The 21070-nt window shown below is 37.3% G+C and overlaps 1 protein-coding gene across 1 annotated transcript in view; it reads left to right on the forward strand.

The window, feature by feature from the left end:
• DNAH3 (dynein axonemal heavy chain 3) overlaps positions 1-21070 on the forward strand; it is a 61951-nt gene that overhangs the window by 26900 nt on the left and 13981 nt on the right. The window contains 25 exon segments of the mRNA XM_030001455.2: positions 173-283; positions 2153-2267; positions 2665-2863; positions 4249-4357; positions 4638-4751; positions 5858-6034; positions 6761-6852; positions 7273-7492; positions 8323-8457; positions 9732-9843; positions 10397-10638; positions 11237-11337; positions 11417-11522; positions 12064-12193; positions 12697-12933; positions 13316-13419; positions 14448-14742; positions 15189-15368; positions 16382-16505; positions 16598-16754; positions 17696-17839; positions 18447-19113; positions 19237-19402; positions 19741-19957; positions 20884-21066. Of these exon segments, the coding sequence (XP_029857315.1) occupies positions 173-283; positions 2153-2267; positions 2665-2863; positions 4249-4357; positions 4638-4751; positions 5858-6034; positions 6761-6852; positions 7273-7492; positions 8323-8457; positions 9732-9843; positions 10397-10638; positions 11237-11337; positions 11417-11522; positions 12064-12193; positions 12697-12933; positions 13316-13419; positions 14448-14742; positions 15189-15368; positions 16382-16505; positions 16598-16754; positions 17696-17839; positions 18447-19113; positions 19237-19402; positions 19741-19957; positions 20884-21066 (4437 nt within the window).

Consider the following 21070-nt stretch of genomic DNA (forward strand, 5'->3'; position numbering starts at 1 on the left):
TGAAGTTATAACTCTGAATTTCTTGAAGAAAAAGTATTAAAGCTTTCCATGCTGATTCTCATTTATTTACAGCATGAGATAAAAGAAATTTGGGGAGAGTAATTGTTATCAGTGCCATAATCTAATATGTTTATATGACTTCCTGTGTCTGGAATGGATCTTCTTTTTTAAGGTTCCTCGGAAAACGTGGGTACTTCAGTGGCCTGGACAAGTGGTTATTTGTGTTTCATCCATTTACTGGACAGAAGAAGTGTCTGAGGCTATAAGGAAAGGAACTTTACTAGTAAGATTTTCTTCTACCATTCTATTTCTAAACACTAAACTCTGATTAATTAATAAAAAGCTCCTTCTAGCAAAGAAGATCCTCCGTCAACAACATATTACAATTTACTCATGCAGTGTGCTTTGTTTTCTATTTCCTTTTTTCTTGTGTCTTAGGAGGGGCTTGTTTTCATTTACTTTGATGTGTATCAGAAGAAATCGCACCGAGGGAAATTGTATTTGTTTATGGGTGATACTGGTGTAAAGTACCAAACAAAAAGTCATAGACTGTTGTTAAACACTATGTATTTTTGTTTCTAACTCCTGTCTTTACATGTGAAGCCACAGGGAAATGTGCAGGCAGAATCTACTCTTACAGAATGGCGCAGTTATTTGTCTGGTTATTGCTAGATTCTCCTGGTGATAAAGGTGCAGCAGCCAAGTTTGTTATTTCATACAAGAGACTTTTCTTATGTGTTTGTAGTGCCTCTGTCATCACAACAGTTTTAAGTATCACTTCACTGAGGCTAATCAAATGCATACTCAAGTAATGGAAATAATTTCTGATTAATTCAGTGGGCTTTTGTCTGATCTTAATTGAGCTAGGTGGATGAGGATTTATTTGGGGATTCATTCTGTCAGCAGTGTTTGGGCTGCTTTTTATATGTGGAACTAGAAAAGTTCTGATAAACTTCACACCAAATACTACATTTTAATATTAGCTCTGTTTCTGTATCCTTACTGAATATCTTAGGTTTAACTTGCCTCTGTTGTTTAATACCAGTTGAAGATCTTATTCCACATATCCAGTCAGAACTGAAAATATTTATTACTTTCAACGAAAATATCCTGAACAATCCATAGATTAAGAAAACCGAGAAGGAATCACATAACTGTGAATCACAGAATATAAGGGACCTCTGGACATCATGTAGTCCAATCCTGTTTAAAGCAGGGCCAACTAAACCAGGTTGCTAATGGACTTGCTCCAGTACACCCATGCCTGTCTTCTATGGGGGAGCTGAAGAGTGACACAGCAGATGTGGTGTCAGCAGTGCTGACTAGAGGGGAAGGATCACCTCCCTTGACCTGCTGGTAATGTTCTTCCTAATGCAGCCAAGGATGCTGTTGCCCTTCTTTGCCTCAAGGGCACATTGATGGCTTATGTTTGGCTTGGTGTCCACCAGCAGGTCCTGTTCTTCAGAGCTGCTTTCCAGCTGGTTGGCCACCAGTGTGTACTGGCACATGGGGGTTATTCCTTCCCAGATACAGGACTTTCCCCTTTGTTGAACTTCACGAGGTTCCTGTCGGCCTATTACTCCAGTTTGTTGAGGTCCATCTGAATGGCAGCACACCCATCTGGTCTATCAACCACTGCTCCCAGTTTTGTATCATCTGCAGACTTGCTGAGGGTGCCCTCTGTCCTGTTGTCTAAGTCACTAATGAAAACTTCATTAATCTTTCATTTCATTAAACTTTTTCATGTAATAATGGGAATATAATTTAAAATGTTTATAGTAAAGTTAGGAGAATCTTAGATTTCTATTAGTTTTATTCATTTACAATTTACTACTAATTTACAGAAGAAATCTAATCCAAATTAATCCAACAGAGAATCTGCTCATCTCCTATCATGGAATTCTGTCATTTTCATTCGGAAGAAAGATTAAGACGTCTGCTTACACTACTTTCAGGCCATAAAGCTTTTTGAAGTGTTCACAGTAAAATAAAATGCCAGTATATGAAAGAGAATTTTAAATGTTTGTGTAGTGCCCAGACTTCCATTATTATGTTTTGTTGGAAGACCTGTCTCCAATGACTGCACCCATGGGAGCTTAGGAACTGCTAGCTACAGCATTACATTAATGCTTGTGTTCTGTTCCTGTGACAGGATTTCTTGGAGAAGAGCAATCTACAAATTGAGGACATTGTTGAGTTAGTGAGAGGAAAGCTGTCCAGTGGAGCCCGGCTGACACTTGGAGCTCTTACTGTCATTGATGTGCATGGTAAATCTGCAGTTGCTGGTACTCTTGTTACACCTGGGGCAGTGTTGCTATTGTTAGTTGGGTGAACTACTTGAAAGAGGCAGCTAAAATGCTTTCTCTAACTTCAGACAACCTTTACAGAGTTATTGCACAGTGTCTTTGGGCAAATGGAGATTGCTCAGTCCTGCACAACTCTCTCTTGTCTACTTAGAACAGGCACTGGAATCTAGATCAAATTAAACTGATTGCCTATGCAAAACAGATGCAGATTCCTTTCTAACATGAAAGCCAGCCTACTACTCTAAATGTTGATTTACATAGCTATAAGTAAATGTTAGTTTACTTATATGTTGTTTTAAGTAAACTAACACAGTAGAAGTGTTTAGATTTTTCAGATAATCTGTCTCTTACTCTGCAGCTCGTGATGTGGTTGCAAAATTGGTTGAAAACAAAATCACAGATCTGAATGACTTCCAGTGGATTTCTCAGCTGAGATACTACTGGGAAGAGAAGAATGTAATAGTGCGAATGATAACAACAGAAGCCAAATATGGTTATGAGTACCTGGGCAATTCTCCACGTCTGGTTATAACCCCACTAACAGATCGATGTTATAGGTAAAGCCATGTTGTCTATGAATGATGTTTTCATTTTTTTGATTGATCTATATTTACTTTCATTTGTTATGGTTAATAGCAGGAACCTCAGCAGCTAAGATTTTCCTGTAGGTTTTGGAGGCAAATCTTATATATCTTTTTTGCCCAAATATGGTAAAATATTTACAACGCATAGGTTTCTACACCAGTAGAGTAATAGTCTCTGTTGTATCAAAGAATGTGCGTCTGAAGAGAGCTGGCAACTCATGGTACTGGAACTGTAAAGAACTCTACAGTAGCATTGGTCAATTAATTTCTTTGAAATAAGACATACAGGAACGGTATGCCTGCCTGTAAAATAAATGAAGTAATTATAAAGCCATTCACCGATGTTTGAATGCAGTTAGCTTCCTGTTCCTCCGCTTGCTTGCAAGAGGTGGAAATGGAAACACTTCATCCCCTAAGGTTGAAATATTCAAGGGCATTTGGTATTTCACTTCTGGTGAGCCCTGGAGACACAGGTCATCTCAGCAGGTAATTTTAGCTCTAAGGTTTAAAGAACTTTCTTTTGTAGTATCTCCAGGCAAGTATATGGTGAGGATGTAAAGATTTTACTTCAGCACTGAGCTGTGAACTCACCATCTTGTAGAAGGCACTTGTAGTAAAGTGCCTATGTTAATGCCTATGCTGGCAAATGCTTAATCTTTTGGCATTCACAGTGGTGTTGAAAGAGCCACAAGGCTGCTGCATTAGCTGTAAACTGGGGTTGTTGTTATTAGGATTAGCTCAATCTAAACTAAACCTGTGCAGTCAGCTGTGCCAGATGTAGTTTCAGTGCAAGCAATAAGACTCTATTCAGCACAACTTAACAACTGCTTTTGGTGGCAAAGCCTTTGAATGAGGCTTTTGTAAAATAATCAGATTACTCCAGTGTTAACAGGGATCTCATTTTTAGTATGAAAACCACTTGGAGAGCAATGTGATTACAAGGTTTATGAAACAACCTTTATGCTTTCTCAGCCGTTTCTAAAGATTGACTTCATTTATAAAGCCAGCTTCAAGCTCTTGTCATGAGTGTCACTTGATGAAAATGTGTGTTTTTGCAAACTCTGCCATTTGCTTATGGCACTGTGCATTTCCTTGTGCAATTGAGGATATACAGGATGGATGCATGTAATAAAAAGCCTTGACATTCCTTGTAGGCCAAGTGGGTGAATGTGAGCTTCCACAATTGGGAATCAGTTATGAGACAATACTGGTTTTTTTTAGGGCAAGCTGCAAAGTCAATAGGGAACAAGTAAATAGTCTCCAGGGGAACTTGTATAGGAAAATACTTATCCACCCCTTCAGAAACAATCTGCCATTAAAGATTACTATTTCTAATGCCTGTGTTCTTGTTTATATAGGACATTAATGGGTGCCTTGAAATTAAATCTTGGTGGTGCTCCAGAAGGACCTGCTGGGACTGGCAAAACAGAAACAACAAAAGATCTAGCAAAAGCACTAGCTAAGCAGGTGCCAAAATACCAACTTCTTTTCTTTGCATTGTTTATGTTTGGATATGTAGATATTTCTTGAAATGCCATTCTTAAGCAAGTACTGCTTGTTCTGTACCTATTCGTTATTCACAGAAATTGTTGGTAAGAAGCACGCATTTAGGACTGTGTCTATATGGCATCCTAGTGTTGTAATCCAAAATTAGCAAGAATAATACTTTCCCATTTTAGAAGCTAAGAATTTTATAGTGCACTTTGTGTTAATACTGACAGATGCTCTCTGTGTGTTTTTGTTGTAGTGTGTGGTCTTTAATTGCTCCGATGGTCTCGATTACAAGGCAATGGGCAAGTTCTTTAAGGGGCTGGCACAATCTGGTGCATGGTCCTGCTTTGATGAGTTCAATAGAATTGAGGTAATGTTTTAACTCGGGCAAATAAAATGATAAAGCATTCATTTAAGACACAAGAAGTTTTAGATTTAGACATGACAGCATTATTGCCAATTTTCTACTTTTATTTGTGGTACAGCCTCTTTGTTTTGATAATCCCTGACACAGAAATAGGTACTCAGCAGCCTGCTGTAGGAGCACATGCCTATGTGTGCTGTGTTGCAGAAGTCTTGCGTTCTGGATTATTTACTGATTATTATTATTACCTGAAAAAATTGTTCCTGTGCAATTTCTTCTTTTGTATGTGACACTCATTTGTTGGGAAAGAACTGTTCTTCTCTTCTTGAGAAATCAAACTACAGCTGTGGGGCTGCATTTATCTATGTTCAGCACAAGACAGACAAATCCCTTTGGAGGGATTCGTGTGATGACTAGCTGAGTGTCGCCAACTGAGTGACCTGGTTAACTAGCTGTGTAACCAGACACACCTAATCCCCTCCTTGGTCTTACTCTGATTTTTTTTTTTTTTTTAATTTGGTCACTAATGACTTTGGATAAGTTTTATTGTTATTTTGATGGAGTTAGATTTAAGTAAATACTAGTAAATGTGGAAATTCCATGAAGTTCTATTTTATATGTTTTAGTATCCTTAATACCTCCATTTGTCTGCTGTAACTTGTTTTTTAATGAATTCAAGTGTTAGCATTCTCATTTTCCAATATTCTGTTACCTTGATACTTCAAAGAACTGAGGATTGGCGCTAGGCTGAATCAGTCTTTCTGAAGAGCCTAAATTCTTTGTCGTCTGAGGTGAAAGGAGAGTGCTTTTGGAGGCCTCCAGAGGGAGTTCCTGTCCACCTAACTTAGATGTCTACATTCAGGCAGATGATATTTCCCTGTGGAGGCTTTTAGAAGCTTCTGTTGATCTGTCTACATTGGTTGAATAGGGAATGGTGGCACTAACTTCCAGAGGATTGCTTCAATAGACAGCTAATATTTAGGCTCAGTTATCAGACACAGGGTGATTTTCACCTGGAGGAATGTAAATATAGCCATCAAAATATATAAACAAAAACATTTGATATTGTCTCCAAGTGTCTTACGTTTTCCAATCTGTTCTGTCTGTATTAGGTTGAAGTATTATCTGTAGTTGCCCAACAGATACTTAGCATACAGCAAGCTATTATTCGCAAACTCAAAACATTCATCTTTGAAGGGACAGAGATCTCTCTTAATCCTGCCTGTGCTGTGTTTATCACGATGAATCCTGGGTATGCTGGACGGGCAGAGCTGCCTGATAATCTGAAGGTAAATCTCGAATCCTGCTTTCTTGTAGAAATTAAACAGAATTTGCAACTTCTGGTCTATTGTAATAAGAAAAGGAAGGCAGAAATCAAATAATACACTGATAACCCATTCAAGTGTATTCTGCTGTGCTTTTTGCTAAGCTTTAGTAAGTGTTTAGGATTGTACAAAATGCACAGATGAAAGGTCTCAGTCTAACCATACTGATACTAGTTCACAGCTTTAACTGTGCTCCAAGTGGAAATTCTCCTGGTGTACCATGGCTGGGTGATCCAAATCCCAGTTTAAATTTATTATAACTTTGCAAGTTGCTGAGACATTGCAGAGAGACTGATGTGGTCCTAATTCTTCTCCTAGCTTTGCCACAATTTTTTGCATGACCTTTTACAAGTCATTAACCCCACCATGTGCTAGTTTGTCTATTATGAAAGTGAGATGAATGACATGTCCCTTTTCCTCTATTAATAGTTCTTTAGGATTGTGACTTTTTCTAAACATTTGTTCCTACAGTGCTTAGCACAGACCTATTGAACGTCTTGATAATATCACAGTTCCTGTAACAATTCTAATGCAATCTCATAGATTTCGGATGATTCCTAGAGTAATGAAAATGGAATACAGAGTATAGAAGTTAATGAATTTATGGAGAGTTACTATTCTTACAGAACAAGAGCAGGTTTATTACCGTATTCCATAGTCTAAGCTTATGTCTTGCCTTTTTTCTTACAGGCACTGTTTCGAACAGTTGCCATGATGGTTCCAGATTATGCTTTGATTGGAGAAATTTCACTTTATTCAATGGGATTTTTGGACTCTCGGAGGTAAGACATGCTGAATTTTCCCTCAGTTGAGTCTGATATACCTCACTCCTCTATAAGTCATATATGTGTGTTTGAGGCATATAATTCTGGAAGGCTGTCCACGTTCTGTTTCTCCAGAAAGTACTTCTTAATCTCCTGCTTTATAATAAATTATCATTTACCACCTCATGTTGACAGATATGCACCTCTACACAGGATCATTTGGAAAAGGTATCGTAATATCAAACAGAATTTCAAAATGGCACACACATTCTCTGGCATGGCGTAATCTACAGTTTTGCTTCTTATGTGTTTTGGGCCATCTTATCAGCTGATACGTCTGACAATCACTGCAGTTACTTTGTGTATATAGGTACTTAAATTATTTTCCTTGCATGGTGAGATATTTTCATTCTACATGTGATATTTTAATACCCACAGTCTTGCCCAGAAAATTGTTGCCACTTACCGTTTGTGCTCTGAGCAGCTGTCATCTCAGCATCACTATGACTATGGAATGCGTGCTGTTAAATCTGCCCTGACAGCAGCAGGAAACTTAAAACTGAAGTACCCAACTGAAAATGAAAGCGTATTGTTACTTCGGGCTTTGCTGGATGTTAACTTGGCCAAATTCTTGGCACAGGATGTGCCATTGTTTCAGGTAAGCTATCATGTTGGTGTGTTTAAATTTTGTGATGATGAGGTCCGTTATAAGAACCTTACAGAAGCAGGTCATTATCTTAATTTAGAACAGTTTGATCTAGATGCTGCCATATTAGTGTGGAGTTATTTCAGTCCACTGATCTGGATGCACTCTTTGGTTCTGTTAGTATTATTTTGAAAAACAAACTTTCAGTGGTGGCTTTCAAATTATTCTATAAAATGTTTTATAAGATATCTTGCTAAAAGTCACCTTGAGCTGTTTCATTTGTGGAAACCATTCTCTGAAGTTTGGATTCTGGCTTTGTGTTGTAAAAGAGATGTGGACAAGTAAATTATGGTCAATTAGAAATTTGAAGTCAAAATGAAAACGATGAAGTCTCTGTTTGCATACTGCTTTAACAGAAAATAAAGACTATGCTAAACTACAGAGCAATCAATATTAAAGACCTAAAAGCTAGGGTACAAGCACACACAGAATCATGGCTCTGAAATTTCAGAACACATACCCTTCTATTTAATCACTGAAATTCTTTCAACCACTTTCACATCCTTTCCTGTAATACTTTTTGGGGCAAATTTGCAGCAGGTTAAGCCTCCTTTTATAATATCAGTATATGTATGAAATGTTCAGGCACTCGTTTGTCACATGCATACAGAATACTTTCATGGCTACAGTTTGCCTGGAAGTTAGTTTTGTCCAGCTGAGGACATTTCCTCTTAAGCTCCTGTTAGCTGTGTGAATATTGTTTTACTTGTAGAGTTTTATGCTTTGGGCATAAAAGTTTTCCTTTTCGTAATCTGTGTTTAAATACTGTCTTTCCTTAACAGGGCATCATATCTGACCTGTTTCCTGGAGTGGTTCTTCCTACACCTGACTATGACCTGCTTGTCCAGGCACTAACTGAAAATACAAAAAAAATGGATCTTCAACCGGTTCCATGGTTCCTTGGAAAAATTACTCAGGTTTATTTTCACATACTTACTTCTGGGGAAGAAAAGTATAGGAGCAGAAACATTCTTCATTCACTGTCTGTCTGTGTCATGAATGAATAGCTAATAGTTTCCATGATCAATTAATAGAATATTGCTAACAGCATGTTTTTACTGAGTAAAAATCATGGAGTAGAAGCCTGCTTTACTCATAGTGATTTTTTAATTCAGCCAGCCTGTGAAGGAGCTAACGTGTGCAGCCACATCTTGGGTCTTATGGTTCATGATAGAAGATTAAACTGAATCTCATACTAGCTGAGGCAGTGTAGCCTAGTGAACCGAACTCTGGAATGGAAGTCAGGCTTTGTTCCCAGATCTGCTCACAGTCTCCTTGAGAAGTCTTGAAAGGGGTGACATTTCTCACCCTTGCTTATGTTTCACATTCAGCTCTGTGTTCCCATTGTCTCCTATTTACTAGTATTAGTGACCTTTTAAAGAATGCTTAACTTTTTTCTTTCCTTGTGAGTAGTACAGCCTAGTGACAGTGTAATGGCAAGGGCAAAAATGCATGGCCTGGGGCAGGATCATGAGGGACCCCTCCAACAGCAGTTCAGACTTTATGGCTTATGTTCAGATTTTGCTTATGCTGCTTTGCAATCCATGGTTTATCTTTCATTTAAATAGAGGTAGTATTGACTGGTTAGGAATTTAAGCTAAACCAGAAAATATCAGCCTTAACCTGAGATTAAAAAAAAAAAAATCTTCTTAAGGCTTCTTCTTACAGGTCTATTTAAAGGTGTTCTGTTTGAAAGCTTTGACTTGAGTTCTGGCAAGATCTTGTGGGATAGCTGAAGAAGTTACCACCCTTGCAGTTCAATGTCAGCCTCTGTGGGCCCAGTCATATGACAGATCCTCAGAACTGTAGTTTCAATCCCTTTGTGTTAGCTTCATTGGTAACCATTGATTTCAGTTCAGGCTTTTACACTGGGCTGTGATCTACAGTGTCTGGTTAGTGCACTCACACCCTGTACAATGATGCTGTTACAGCTGAGAGATGATATTTAGCAAGGAGGAAGGGGGGATGTCTGGGGGCAATGACTTATTAAATTACATCAGCGAGAATTGCCATAATAATATGACTGCCTTCTGATTTGGGTTAATGCTTCGGTCAGCCTTAATAGAGTGCAGATACTTGGCTGATATTTTGTCCTGTTGCACCTGAGTGCAGGAGAAATACCCCTAATTTTATACACATAATGCTTGCTTTTGTACTGTGTTAAAGAGTCAATGTCTCGTCACTGGTACAGATATACGAAATGATGCTGGTGCGCCATGGTTTCATGATTGTTGGAGATCCTTTGAGTGGGAAGACCAGTGCGTACAAAGTGCTAGCTGGAGCCCTTGGCGATTTGTGCACAGGTAACATTGTTCAGCCACAAACTTCTCACTAAATGAAGTTAATTCTATGACTAATGTTTTTCCTTTGCAGAGGTATGCTCAGGTTGTTAATTGTCTTATATTCTGTTTTCTCGACTGGAAGGTTTCTATTCATTGAACTATTTTTGTCTGGTATATTTGTCTGGAATTATTTTTGTCTGCATTTACTGGAATAGTAAAACATACTAATGTGTTTATGCTTTTATGAATTTTGTTAACCATTCTATTTGTGCATAATATTCTTGAAAAAACTAGCTCTGATAGGGAGATTGTAAGTAGCTCCCATAAACATATAAAATCTATTCTGCTCTGCTTTTTTCTTTTTTTATGTGCTTTTGCATATAGGACTCTGTACTTTCCTTGTACGAGTAACAGAAGTTCTTATTTACTGCTACCTTGATGCCAAATGTGTGGGGGTTTTTTGCCTTGGGCAGCTAAAGTAGGATCCTCAGGAATCTTCTTGTTCTGTACTTCAGTTGTTCAATGAAACTAACCTATCAAATTCTTAAGCTCATCTATTTGTCTTTTTACACAGCAAAATCCATGGATGAATTTGCTGTTGAATACAAAGTTATTAATCCCAAAGCAATTACTATGGGGCAGCTGTATGGCAGTTTTGATCCTGTAAGCCATGAGTGGACAGATGGAGTTCTTGCAAATGCCTTCAGAGAACAAGCATCTTCTACCACAGACAATCGGAAGTGGATTATTTTTGATGGTCCAGTGGATGCAGTTTGGATAGAGAACATGAACACTGTGCTGGATGATAATAAAAAGGTAGCCTAACTTTTGCCAGTAATCTTGTCCTTGAATATACATACTTTATTTTAGTAGTAGCAATATTCTTACTATGGTAGTCAAAGGAAGTGTGAGGCTGAGAAAAAGTTGATGTGCTTAAAAGCATTGCTTTTCCCCCCAATTATATGAGTTGGTTTAGTAGATGATACTAAGCTATTACTTCTCCCTAGAAGCCTTGTCTTGCTCCTACTTTATTGAAATGAGGTTGCTCGGTGAGGCTTTTTTATTGACCCTTTTAGGAAACTGAAATATGTAAACTCAGTTCTGTAACTGAAAACTGAACTTGCTTAAATTACTTAGTGAATAAATTAACTAAAAAAAAGCTGCAAGTCATAACTGCTTTTCCTTGCAGAATTATTTAAAGTTAGAGCATTGTTCTCTGTGTCGGTGCAAGCCATTACGGTAACACATGGAAAAGTTGAGACGAGGCCAGAAAATAAGAGTTATGGGAACATGAATGAGTGAATGAGGAGTGACACTAAGTAGAATGTTCAGTGATTTTATGACAGGCATTGCTTTGACTGGATGATCAGCACTGACATGACTAGATCATGTTTACATGATGCTTTTCTTCTAGTTATGCTTAATGAGTGGTGAAATAATACAGATGAATTCAAAAATGAGTTTAATCTTTGAGCCAGCAGACTTAGAGGAGGCATCTCCAGCAACTGTCAGCAGGTAATGTGAAAGCATTCAAATTTGGAACTGTCCCACCTTGCACACCGATTCCTGTACCATAGTTGTTTGTTCTTCCCAGGTGTGGTATGATCTATATGGACCCACAACAGTTAGGTTGGAAGCCACTGAAGGATTCCTACATGAATACACTGCCTCCAAACCTGCAGGAAGAACACCGAGAGCTGGTGCGAGACTTAATTTTTTTACATAGCTCTAATTTAGAAGATTAACTTCAAGGTGATGTTCACAGTTCACCAACTTGAAGGCAGGAATGCAGAATCAAACTTTTTGAAGTACTTTCATGATTTAGAGGGTCCAAGATCTCCTAGAGGCTGTTGTAAATTAGTTTGTAACAATTAATGTCAAATGCTGTTGCAAGGAAAGTGCATGAGAGCTGGAGATGCTGTGAGTACTAGAAATGGAATGTGGGAAATACTGGAAGACTCAAAATGTTTTGAACTCATCCTTCTTCTGTCTAAGACATCTAGAGTTTAGCATGAGAAATGCTCTGTTGCAGAAGCAACTTGTGTTCACTATCAGATGATGATGGTGTGACTTTGTGATCACTTAAGTACTGCCTCACACAGGTCCTTTCCTGATCCTCCCTCTGCAGACTTGGAGAATTTCTGATGCCTTATGTTTTATTATAAGAGAGAGAATTGAGGGACAGTGGGAAATGTGGCAACTCCTGCATAGTTTTAAAGCCATTTCCTTTTCTCCTGGCAGGTCAATGACATGTTTATGTGGCTAGTCCAGCCCTGTTTAGAATTTATTCACCTTCATTGCAAAGCCATTGTACAAACATTGTCTATTCATCTAAGTTACAGCTTGACGAAACTCTTTACTTGTCTGCTTGGTAAGTACCCTAAGCCTTATTCTTTTTATTTCAATTTTTCTTGTTTTCCTGCTGTGTCCCATAACAAGATGTATAACAAGATGCATGTTATCAGATGCAAGGAAATACCAAAGAAATTCCTTTACTGTTGATATCCTACAACACAAATCCTTTCTCACTGGCCGATATTAATAATAGTGCTTTGACTAGCATACAGAGCTTTCATATTTGGACACTGGTGTCATTACAAAACTGAAGATGTTCTTGTGAGTCCATACTTTTGCTTGCTGTTTGCTAGCATCCGAAGAAAAGAATTAGGACCTTTTGTAAATATTTTTGTCTCAATTAGTTTTATTTGTAAACAGTATTTTACACAGACAAGATTCTCACTCTGTAGATTTGGCTTTGTTCCACTGAAGACAATGCTCTAAGTTTGTGTCGGAATACTTTTGCAAAAATGCATTTTGAATTGGGATTTATGGTTAATACTGGAATTTAACTAAAATTCAAAATATGTGTTTTAGATGAAATAAAACAATCAGAGGAAGAGGAGAAGGAAAGCATGTCCAGTCAGCAAATCATCTTGTGGCTGCAGGGGCTTTTCCTTTTTGCTTTGGTTTGGACAGTTGGTGGGATCATCGATGCAGATAGCAGAAAGAAATTTGATTTGTTTTACCGCAACTTGCTACTGGGAATGAATGATGAACACCCACGCCCTAAAAGTGTGAAGCTTACCAGAAACAATATCTTCCCAGAAAAAGGTGCTTCTTCATAACTGTACTTGCCTGGCCTTTTATAAAGCAATAAGAAAACTCAGCGCTGTAGGGGAGAATAGAGTGCTTGGCAGATGTTAAGGCTGCAGCAGAACCACCATCTGCCAAGCCTTGGGCTGCACAGTTGGGTTCTCTTTCCTGGCTCTTTTAACCAGGAGTAGCATATGCCTCATGTTGTACTCAAACAATGTACCTGAATCTGACCTAAAATAATTTTGTGATGATAATGGCAGTAGCGGGGGAAGGGTATCTTGTGTACTAGAAAGCCTTCATGATCTCACAGTGTTGGACGTCTCACACTAAAATGATTGAAGTTTATTTTTATTCTTTAATCAGCGGGCTTTCCTATGTTGTGTTTTTCAATTAACAGGGAGTGTTTATGACTTCTATTTTTACAAGCATGGCAGTGGGCAGTGGAACATGTGGATGGAGTACATCACAAAAGAAGAGAAAGTTATCTCTCCAGGGGCTAAGGTTCACATTGATATCTTTCATTATAGAAAATAATTATATGACAAAATCATTTAGAGGTATAAGTCAACTATGTTAGCTAGCTTTGATTCTACTATATCAGGCTGTTTAATGTTTGATCTGCAACATTTCATTAATCTCTGTAGGCTCCTTTTCATGTTTATGTCTTAATTCTGGTACCATCAGTATTGAAAGTTTGGCACTGCAGGTGAACATGGAGACCTGAGGTTGGCTTATGGTTAAAATTTTGGTTCTGCTTTTGTCTCTGTAATAGCATCTGATGTTGGGGAAATCACGGTAGGAAAAAGACAAAGCCTGAATTTCCATTCCTTCATTTTTGTTTTCTGTGGTTGATATCATGATATAGTATGAGCTAATCAGAGAAAGCAAGTGAAGAGACTTACTACTTCTTTGGGATATGGAGAGCAGTACTGAGAGTCCTGGATCCCCTCCATTTCCAAATAGGGCCACTCACATTTCGATGCCAGCTGTGAACTCAAGGGAAGTGTAGCACAGCAGAGATCTCCAAAAAGTACCTATTCTGCAGATGAAATTTCAGGATAAATGATGTTTGTTCAGCTTTTCATTCCATTGTAGTTGCGACTGTCTTCTCTATTAAGTACATGAGAGATGTAAGATTACATTTGATTCTGCTGTCTAAAATTGCTAATGATAAGTGGAAGATGAGGAAGAGAAAAAAATTTTGATAGCACTTTTCCTTTCCCTTTGCACAATAGAGGAACAGAATTAAGTCATACTTAACCCTGCAGTTCTCCTTTCAGGCTTTATATAGTGTCTATGAACCATAATATAGATAATACCAGTTGTGCTATTTACTGTGTAAACACTGAACAAGAAGTGGGGCCAAACCATCTACCAGAACCTTGTTATGGCCTAAGTTTTCAGAGAAAAGAATTTTTAAAAAAATGCATTTGTCCTATAGGCTTCCTGTAGTTGCTTGCAAATATTCATGTTGATTAAGGTATTGGATGTTTGATTTTCATGTGCCATTTTACTTTCCTGTGTAACAGGTATCTGAGCTGATCATTCCAACAATGGAAACTGCCAGACAAATGTTTTTTCTTAAAACATATGTGGAGCATGATGTCCCTTTGCTTTTTGTGGGTCCCACTGGCACTGGAAAATCAGCTATAACAAACAATTTTCTACTACAACTTCCAAAGCAAAAATACATCCCAAGCTTCATCAACTTCTCTGCAAGAACTTCTGCTAACCAAACCCAGGATATTATTCTGTCCAAGCTGGATAGAAGAAGAAAAGGATTATTTGGACCTCCTTTGGGGAAAAAAGCTATAATATTTGTGGGTAAGACAGCTTTTTTCAGGGTTTTTATATCATTTTAATTCTGGCTTTAGGCAAAGGAAGTGATTCACTGAGACTGGTAATTTTGGATTGCCTCGGTGCTCTTTGGCTTTTTTTCAGGCATCCAAAGAAGGGTTAGCACTGCCCCCTGCTGAAAGGTTTCTAACTGTTTAAGTGGTGGTTGTCTTCAGAATAGTTCATAGTGTTGCGATGTGACACGAAATAAAATAAACCAAAATCACCAACCACACTAAGTTAAACTGTCACCTATAAATATGCCTGCGAAGTATAATGTCATTTGATTCTGGTTAGTTTAATGGGAAGCAAGACTAACAAGACACAACCTTTTTCTACCTCTAGTTCAAGTTATTTTTTCTTCTGAGCTTTGAAAGAAAACTGTAATTCCTAAACGCTGAGGTTTTTTTATTCAATGTCTATGTTCTCCATAGATGACCTAAACATGCCTGCAAAGGAAGTGTATGGAGCCCAGCCACCTATAGAGCTTCTCAGACAATGGATTGATCATGGTCACTGGTATGACAAGAAAGATACATCCAAGATTAATATCATAGATGTGCTGCTTGTTTCGGCTATGGGTCCACCTGGGGGAGGCAGGAATGATATTACAGGTAGAAAATACATTACTATGGCAAGTAGTTATCTAATTGACTGAAGTTAAAAGACAGGTTCAGTTTTGCTGATGACAAATTCTACATTTATCTATTACTTGTAAACCTACAGATATATTCACTGGCTGGGTCATTCCCAATAGAAGTATGTATGCTTGAGGTCAGATCTGTACCTTTTCCAGGAGGAGTTTAATCAAAATTAGAAACAATGTTTTTAATGTTGGTTAAACTATGAATGATGAAAATAATTCTAAAAGCAGAGAACTGGACACTTTTACCATTTTCTATTCTTTGGAAAAGGGAGGGAATACATCTTCTTGCCAAGTCTTTCTGGCAATTCACCTCTGAAATTGTATCTCTTGCTGCTAAGATAGGCTGCTTGCATTTACTTACAAGCATGTTGCCTGCAAGTCCATGACTCCTGTCATATCACCATGAAGGAGGTTATATTTTCTAATGAAAAAGTTATGTCGGTAAAAGCCCTAATGTAGCTACAGCTACGCTGTTATAAGGCACTTATGCTACTTTGCTTCATATAAACACTCTAATACAGGTATAACTGTATGTGCTCTGAGGAGGCTTTATTAAAATAACTATTCTGATACAGCTAAATTTGTAAAATTTACTAGTGTATAGACTGAATTTTTTTAGGTGAAAGCTGATAACAACATACTTGATTTTGTAAAGTTTTACTGTGTCATATAACATCAACAGGGCTAATGTGAGCTGAAATTTAAATTTGGGTAATAGTGGCCTTGTTGTAATGGAGATTCATATTTTTCGTATTAAAAACAGTTATTCTACGTGAAATACTGATATAAAATATAAACCAGTTTATATTTCTTTTGCATCACTATTGGGGCAGAAATTTGCCAGAAACAAAATCATGGAGCTGGAGCCAAATTCAAATGTTGTTGTTTGAGTGACTGTCAATCCTAGAATATGCTAGCTGATAGGTGGAAAAATGTTTGGACATTTCTAAATCTTTCTGCATCTTTTTGTGTGTATTACAGGACGCTTCACACGGCACTTGAATATTGTATCTATCTGTTCTTTTGATGATGACATATTAACCAAGATTTTTACTGCAGTTGCTGATTGGCACTTTGGCAAAGGCTTTGAGCCTCTGTTTCTAAGGTAATGTGATATATTTCCTGTAACACCTTTGTCATCTTTTCTCCTGTGATTTATCTGCAGAAGTTAAAATTGTATCTCTTTTCCTTCTTAAGGCTGGGTAAAATAATGGTCCAAGCAACAGTGGTGATTTATAAAATGGCGGTTGATAATTTTCTCCCAACTCCTTCAAAATCCCACTATGTCTTTAATCTACGGGATTTTTCCAGGGTTATTAAAGGAGTGCTGCTCTGTCCACACACTCATTTGCAAGTAAGTTGTAGTTTAATTATGTTGCTGTAAGAAAGAGCAATGGAAGAAGTAAAATATTTTTTAATACCAGTACGTAAACATCTCAAAATACATGAACTGTGGTTTCAATAGATTGACAAGGTTTAAAATTAGGATAGTCCCTGAATACCTTGCTATATATTTTCTGTCTGTCTCTGAAGGAGAGAGCTGTCATTTTTGTTAATATTCTTTATATGTATTACAGTTGGGCCCAGAGGTCCAAGGCCCATCTGTTAAGGCCTGTACATCAAGTCAGACAGTCCTTTCTCTTGAACTTGCAAACTAAATATACAAAAGAAACAAATGTGGGAAAAGACTCGGTATCTATCTTTTACAAACGGCAAGGTCATCAGTGACCAGGACTGAATAATTTAGCCCCGAGTTTGCCTGTTGTCACAAACTACAAATGAATACTGATAGATGTATATGATTTTCATCTGTCTACTTTTTTTCATCCATTTTCAGTAAAATGTCAGGTTAAAGAAGTATTAGAAGTTTTATTTCCGTTGGGGAGATGTTTTTGCTACAGAAACAGAACAAAACAGCTACAAGCTATTCAGGGGAAATCTTGGCCAGCAACAGTTTTTGGGCAGGGCTTGGGCTAGAACCCACGAGCCATATCTTTGAAAGATTTATTCTTTACTTTATGTTGGAAGGGTAGGGAGATTTGATACAGTAGAGAAAAATGCTTTTACATAAGAGTCCCAGTTTGTATGGGCAGGAAGGACAAAATGGTACCTAGGTGAGGAAGCTGTTTAAGTTAGCAGATGCTGAGCCATGTGCTGAATGGCTTGGAATTGAAAGATTCCCACTGAGTTTAGTACAAGATATAGCAGGGTCCAGATGGACATTTCTATCCTTTTGTTTTTAAACAAATCCTGCCTGAGCTGTATTTACCCATTTTCTTGTATTTACATTTTCAGGATGGAGATAAACTGATCAGACTTTGGATTCATGAGGTTTACCGAGTTTTCTATGATCGCTTAGTTGATGAGGAGGACAGGAAGGTATTCTTTCAGATGGTACAAGAGACAACATCAAATACCTTCAAGCAGAGCTTTAATAAGGTATTTTTGGGTGCTGGGACCAAGAATGAGACTGATGCATTTCCAGAAATACTTAGACATTGAGATTACATTAGTATTGGACACATTTTTAATTATTTTGATCAGTGCATTTAAAAAGTATAGATGATCTTCTATTCAGTATTGAGTATTATACATATTCTTAGTCAAGTTAATAGAAATTACTTCATATCAGAATGATTCATAACTTCAAAAGGATTCTGTGTTAGTACAGAGGACTATCTGGAATAAATGTGTTACCCAATATTTATCTGGGCTTTTGTTTAAGTTAGTATTTGGATGAGCCGATAGGAGTAGTGGGTACTTTTCAGAGAAGCCTTTTGGGAGCTTGTCCTATGTTTGACAGCAAAATTTCTCTGTGAAGTATGCATATGTGGAAACTTGCATGTCAACCTACAGCATACTCCCCATTTAGGTGGGTTTTTTTGGTTTTTTTGGTTTTTTTGGGTTTTTTTTTCAGACTAAGATAATAAGTAGAATATCTGGAAAACAGTGCTTCCCACAGTATTATTACTATGTGGACAAGAATGATTATGACTTTAAGGAAAATAATTCTCTAATTATCTGTTGATTCTTGTCTTTTCCCTAGGTACTGAGTCATCTCTCACCTACTGGAGAAATCTCTGATGATAATATTCGCAACCTGTTCTTTGGAGACTATTTGAAGCCTGACAGTAATGTAAAAGTATATGACGAAATCACAGACTTAAAGCAACTGACAACCATGATGGAATACTACCTTGAGGAATACAACAATATCAGCAAAGCACCAATGTCTTTAGTCATGTTCAAGTTTGCTATTGAGCATATCTCAAGGATATGCAGGGTATTGAAACAGGATAATGGACATCTGTTGTTGATGGGGGTTGGCGGGAGTGGTCGACAAAGTGCTGCCAAGCTAGCCACCTACATGAATACCTTTGAACTCTTTCAAATTGAAATTACGAAGTCCTATGGAGTCAATGAATGGAAAGAAGATGTTAAACGAGTCATGCTGAAAGCAGGTGTTGGTAACAAAAATGTGTCCTTTTTGTTCTGTGACAATCAAATAAAGGATGAAGCATTTGTAGAAGATATCAACATGCTTTTAAATACTGGTGATGTGCCTAATATCTTTACAACAGATGAGAAAGCTGAAATTGTTGAGAAAATGCAAGGTGCAGCAAGGATGGAGAACAGGAAAATTGAAGTCACTCCCCTTGCTATGTACAGTTTCTTTATTGAAAGGGTGAAGAAAAATTTGCATATTGTCTTAGGTCTGTATACAATGTGTTATTTCTTCGAATGTGTTTTCTTAGGCTTAGTTTTTTATGCTTCCTAACTGCAAACAAACTTAAGTAACAATTGTTTTTTGTTTGGTTGGTTGTTTTTTTCCCTAGCCATAAGTCCTATTGGAGATGCATTTCGGAATCGATTACGGATGTTCCCTTCACTGATAAACTGCTGCACCATTGATTGGTTCCAAACCTGGCCTACAGATGCTTTGGAAATGGTTGCTAACAAGTTTTTAGAGGATGTTGAACTTGAAGATGACATTAGAAAAGAGTATGAGTTTATCTGTCGAGAAACATATGAAGCAGATATTCATTTCCCTCCCCTTCACACCCGCAACATACTTGATCAGGAAACTGTCCTTATAAATGGACAAAGCTAAGCCAACTCTGGGATTTCAGTGCAAGTCAAAGATACCTAGATATATGTACCTGATGTTTCTGAAAATCAGGCCACTCTTTGAAAGGAGTCTAAAATATTTCTTATAATGGGGAAAAAACAATTCTGCCTTCACTAACACTAATATAATTTTATAAGCTTAGAGTAATTTCCTCATAATTAACATAAAGACAGATTGTATTTTCATAGTAATGTGGAAAAATTTTCTCTAGGGTTGTGTCAATGTGCAAATATTTCCAAGAAAGTGTGAGAGAGCTCTCCATCAGCTATTACACTACACTGCGAAGACACAACTATGTGACACCAACTTCATACCTAGAATTGATTCTTACCTTTAAGACTCTGCTGAATAGCAAAAGGCAAGAAGTTGACATGATGAGAACTCGTTATCTTATGGGACTTCAAAAACTTGACTTTGCATCTTCACAAGTAAGTTTCAGATGAAAACACTGAATATGTGCCATATGGATACTTTACTATGGGGTCTGTATAAGCTGATTAAAACTTGTAAAAATAAAACTTATTAAATTCCCTCTTCACTATATTCATGATGCTATTGATAATTTTCTATAGAAAGCCAGCAGGAAAAGTTAGTAATTTTAAGAAATTGTGGTATGTAAGTTCAGATTATAGCACTTAATAGAAAGCTAAATGAAATTGATGGTATTCATTAAATGTTGAAGGAATAAACCTTACAAATCTCATTATTTTCTTAAAACCTTTTATGGAGAATCCATGGCTCAGCATCCTAGTACCTATTACCCCTCTCAAAATAGGGGAGAAGTTGAAGAATGTTGTAAGACAATAATAAACGTTAATTCCTGAGTAGTTTCCCAGTAGAAAATTGATCGGGTTCCAGGTAAACAACCCTCTTTTTCAACCCATGTGATCTGGGGATTGATCTTTCCAAGATTCAAAGTAAAGGGGCTTCCAGATACTTGCTGGATGAAGAAGAACAACCAGTTTGCAGCTGTTGCTAATTCTGTGTTTCCTTCCAAGTTTCTTTTGGCTTTTGTTTTCCACCTGTGCAATAAAAGATTGTTCCATAAACTGAAACTGAGTGTGAGGAAAAAAATACAATTAATCAGTTTATTTCTCATTATTGAAATTAAGTGGATCATAAAAAAGCAAGTGTATTGCATAGATAATAAAATCCTCTTAAAAAATCTATTCAGCTAAATAAAACAGCTCTTAGTAAAAACAGGCTAGAGAACTATTTGAATAATTATGTAGATCAAATGTCCCTTTTTAGATTGTATTAATATAGTGTCTTCTGATCTTCCTAAGATATCAAGATGAGAAATGCATGCAGTGTTTACACAATTTTTTTCTTGATTTCCTGTTATGTTCATCAGGTTGCAGAGATGCAGAAAGAACTGACTGCCCTTCAGCCTGAACTGATTCAAACTTCTGCAGAAACAGAAAAAATGATGATCCAGATTGAAAAGGAAACAACTGAAGTAGATGCAAAGAAAGAACTAGTGTCAGCAGATGAAAAAGAGGCTAATGAAGCAGCAGCTGTTGCTAAAGCTATTAAGGTAG

Source organism: Aquila chrysaetos, chromosome 25, assembly GCF_900496995.4.
Source record: "Aquila chrysaetos chrysaetos chromosome 25, bAquChr1.4, whole genome shotgun sequence".
In the NCBI taxonomy this organism is placed as follows: Eukaryota; Metazoa; Chordata; class Aves; order Accipitriformes; family Accipitridae; genus Aquila; species Aquila chrysaetos.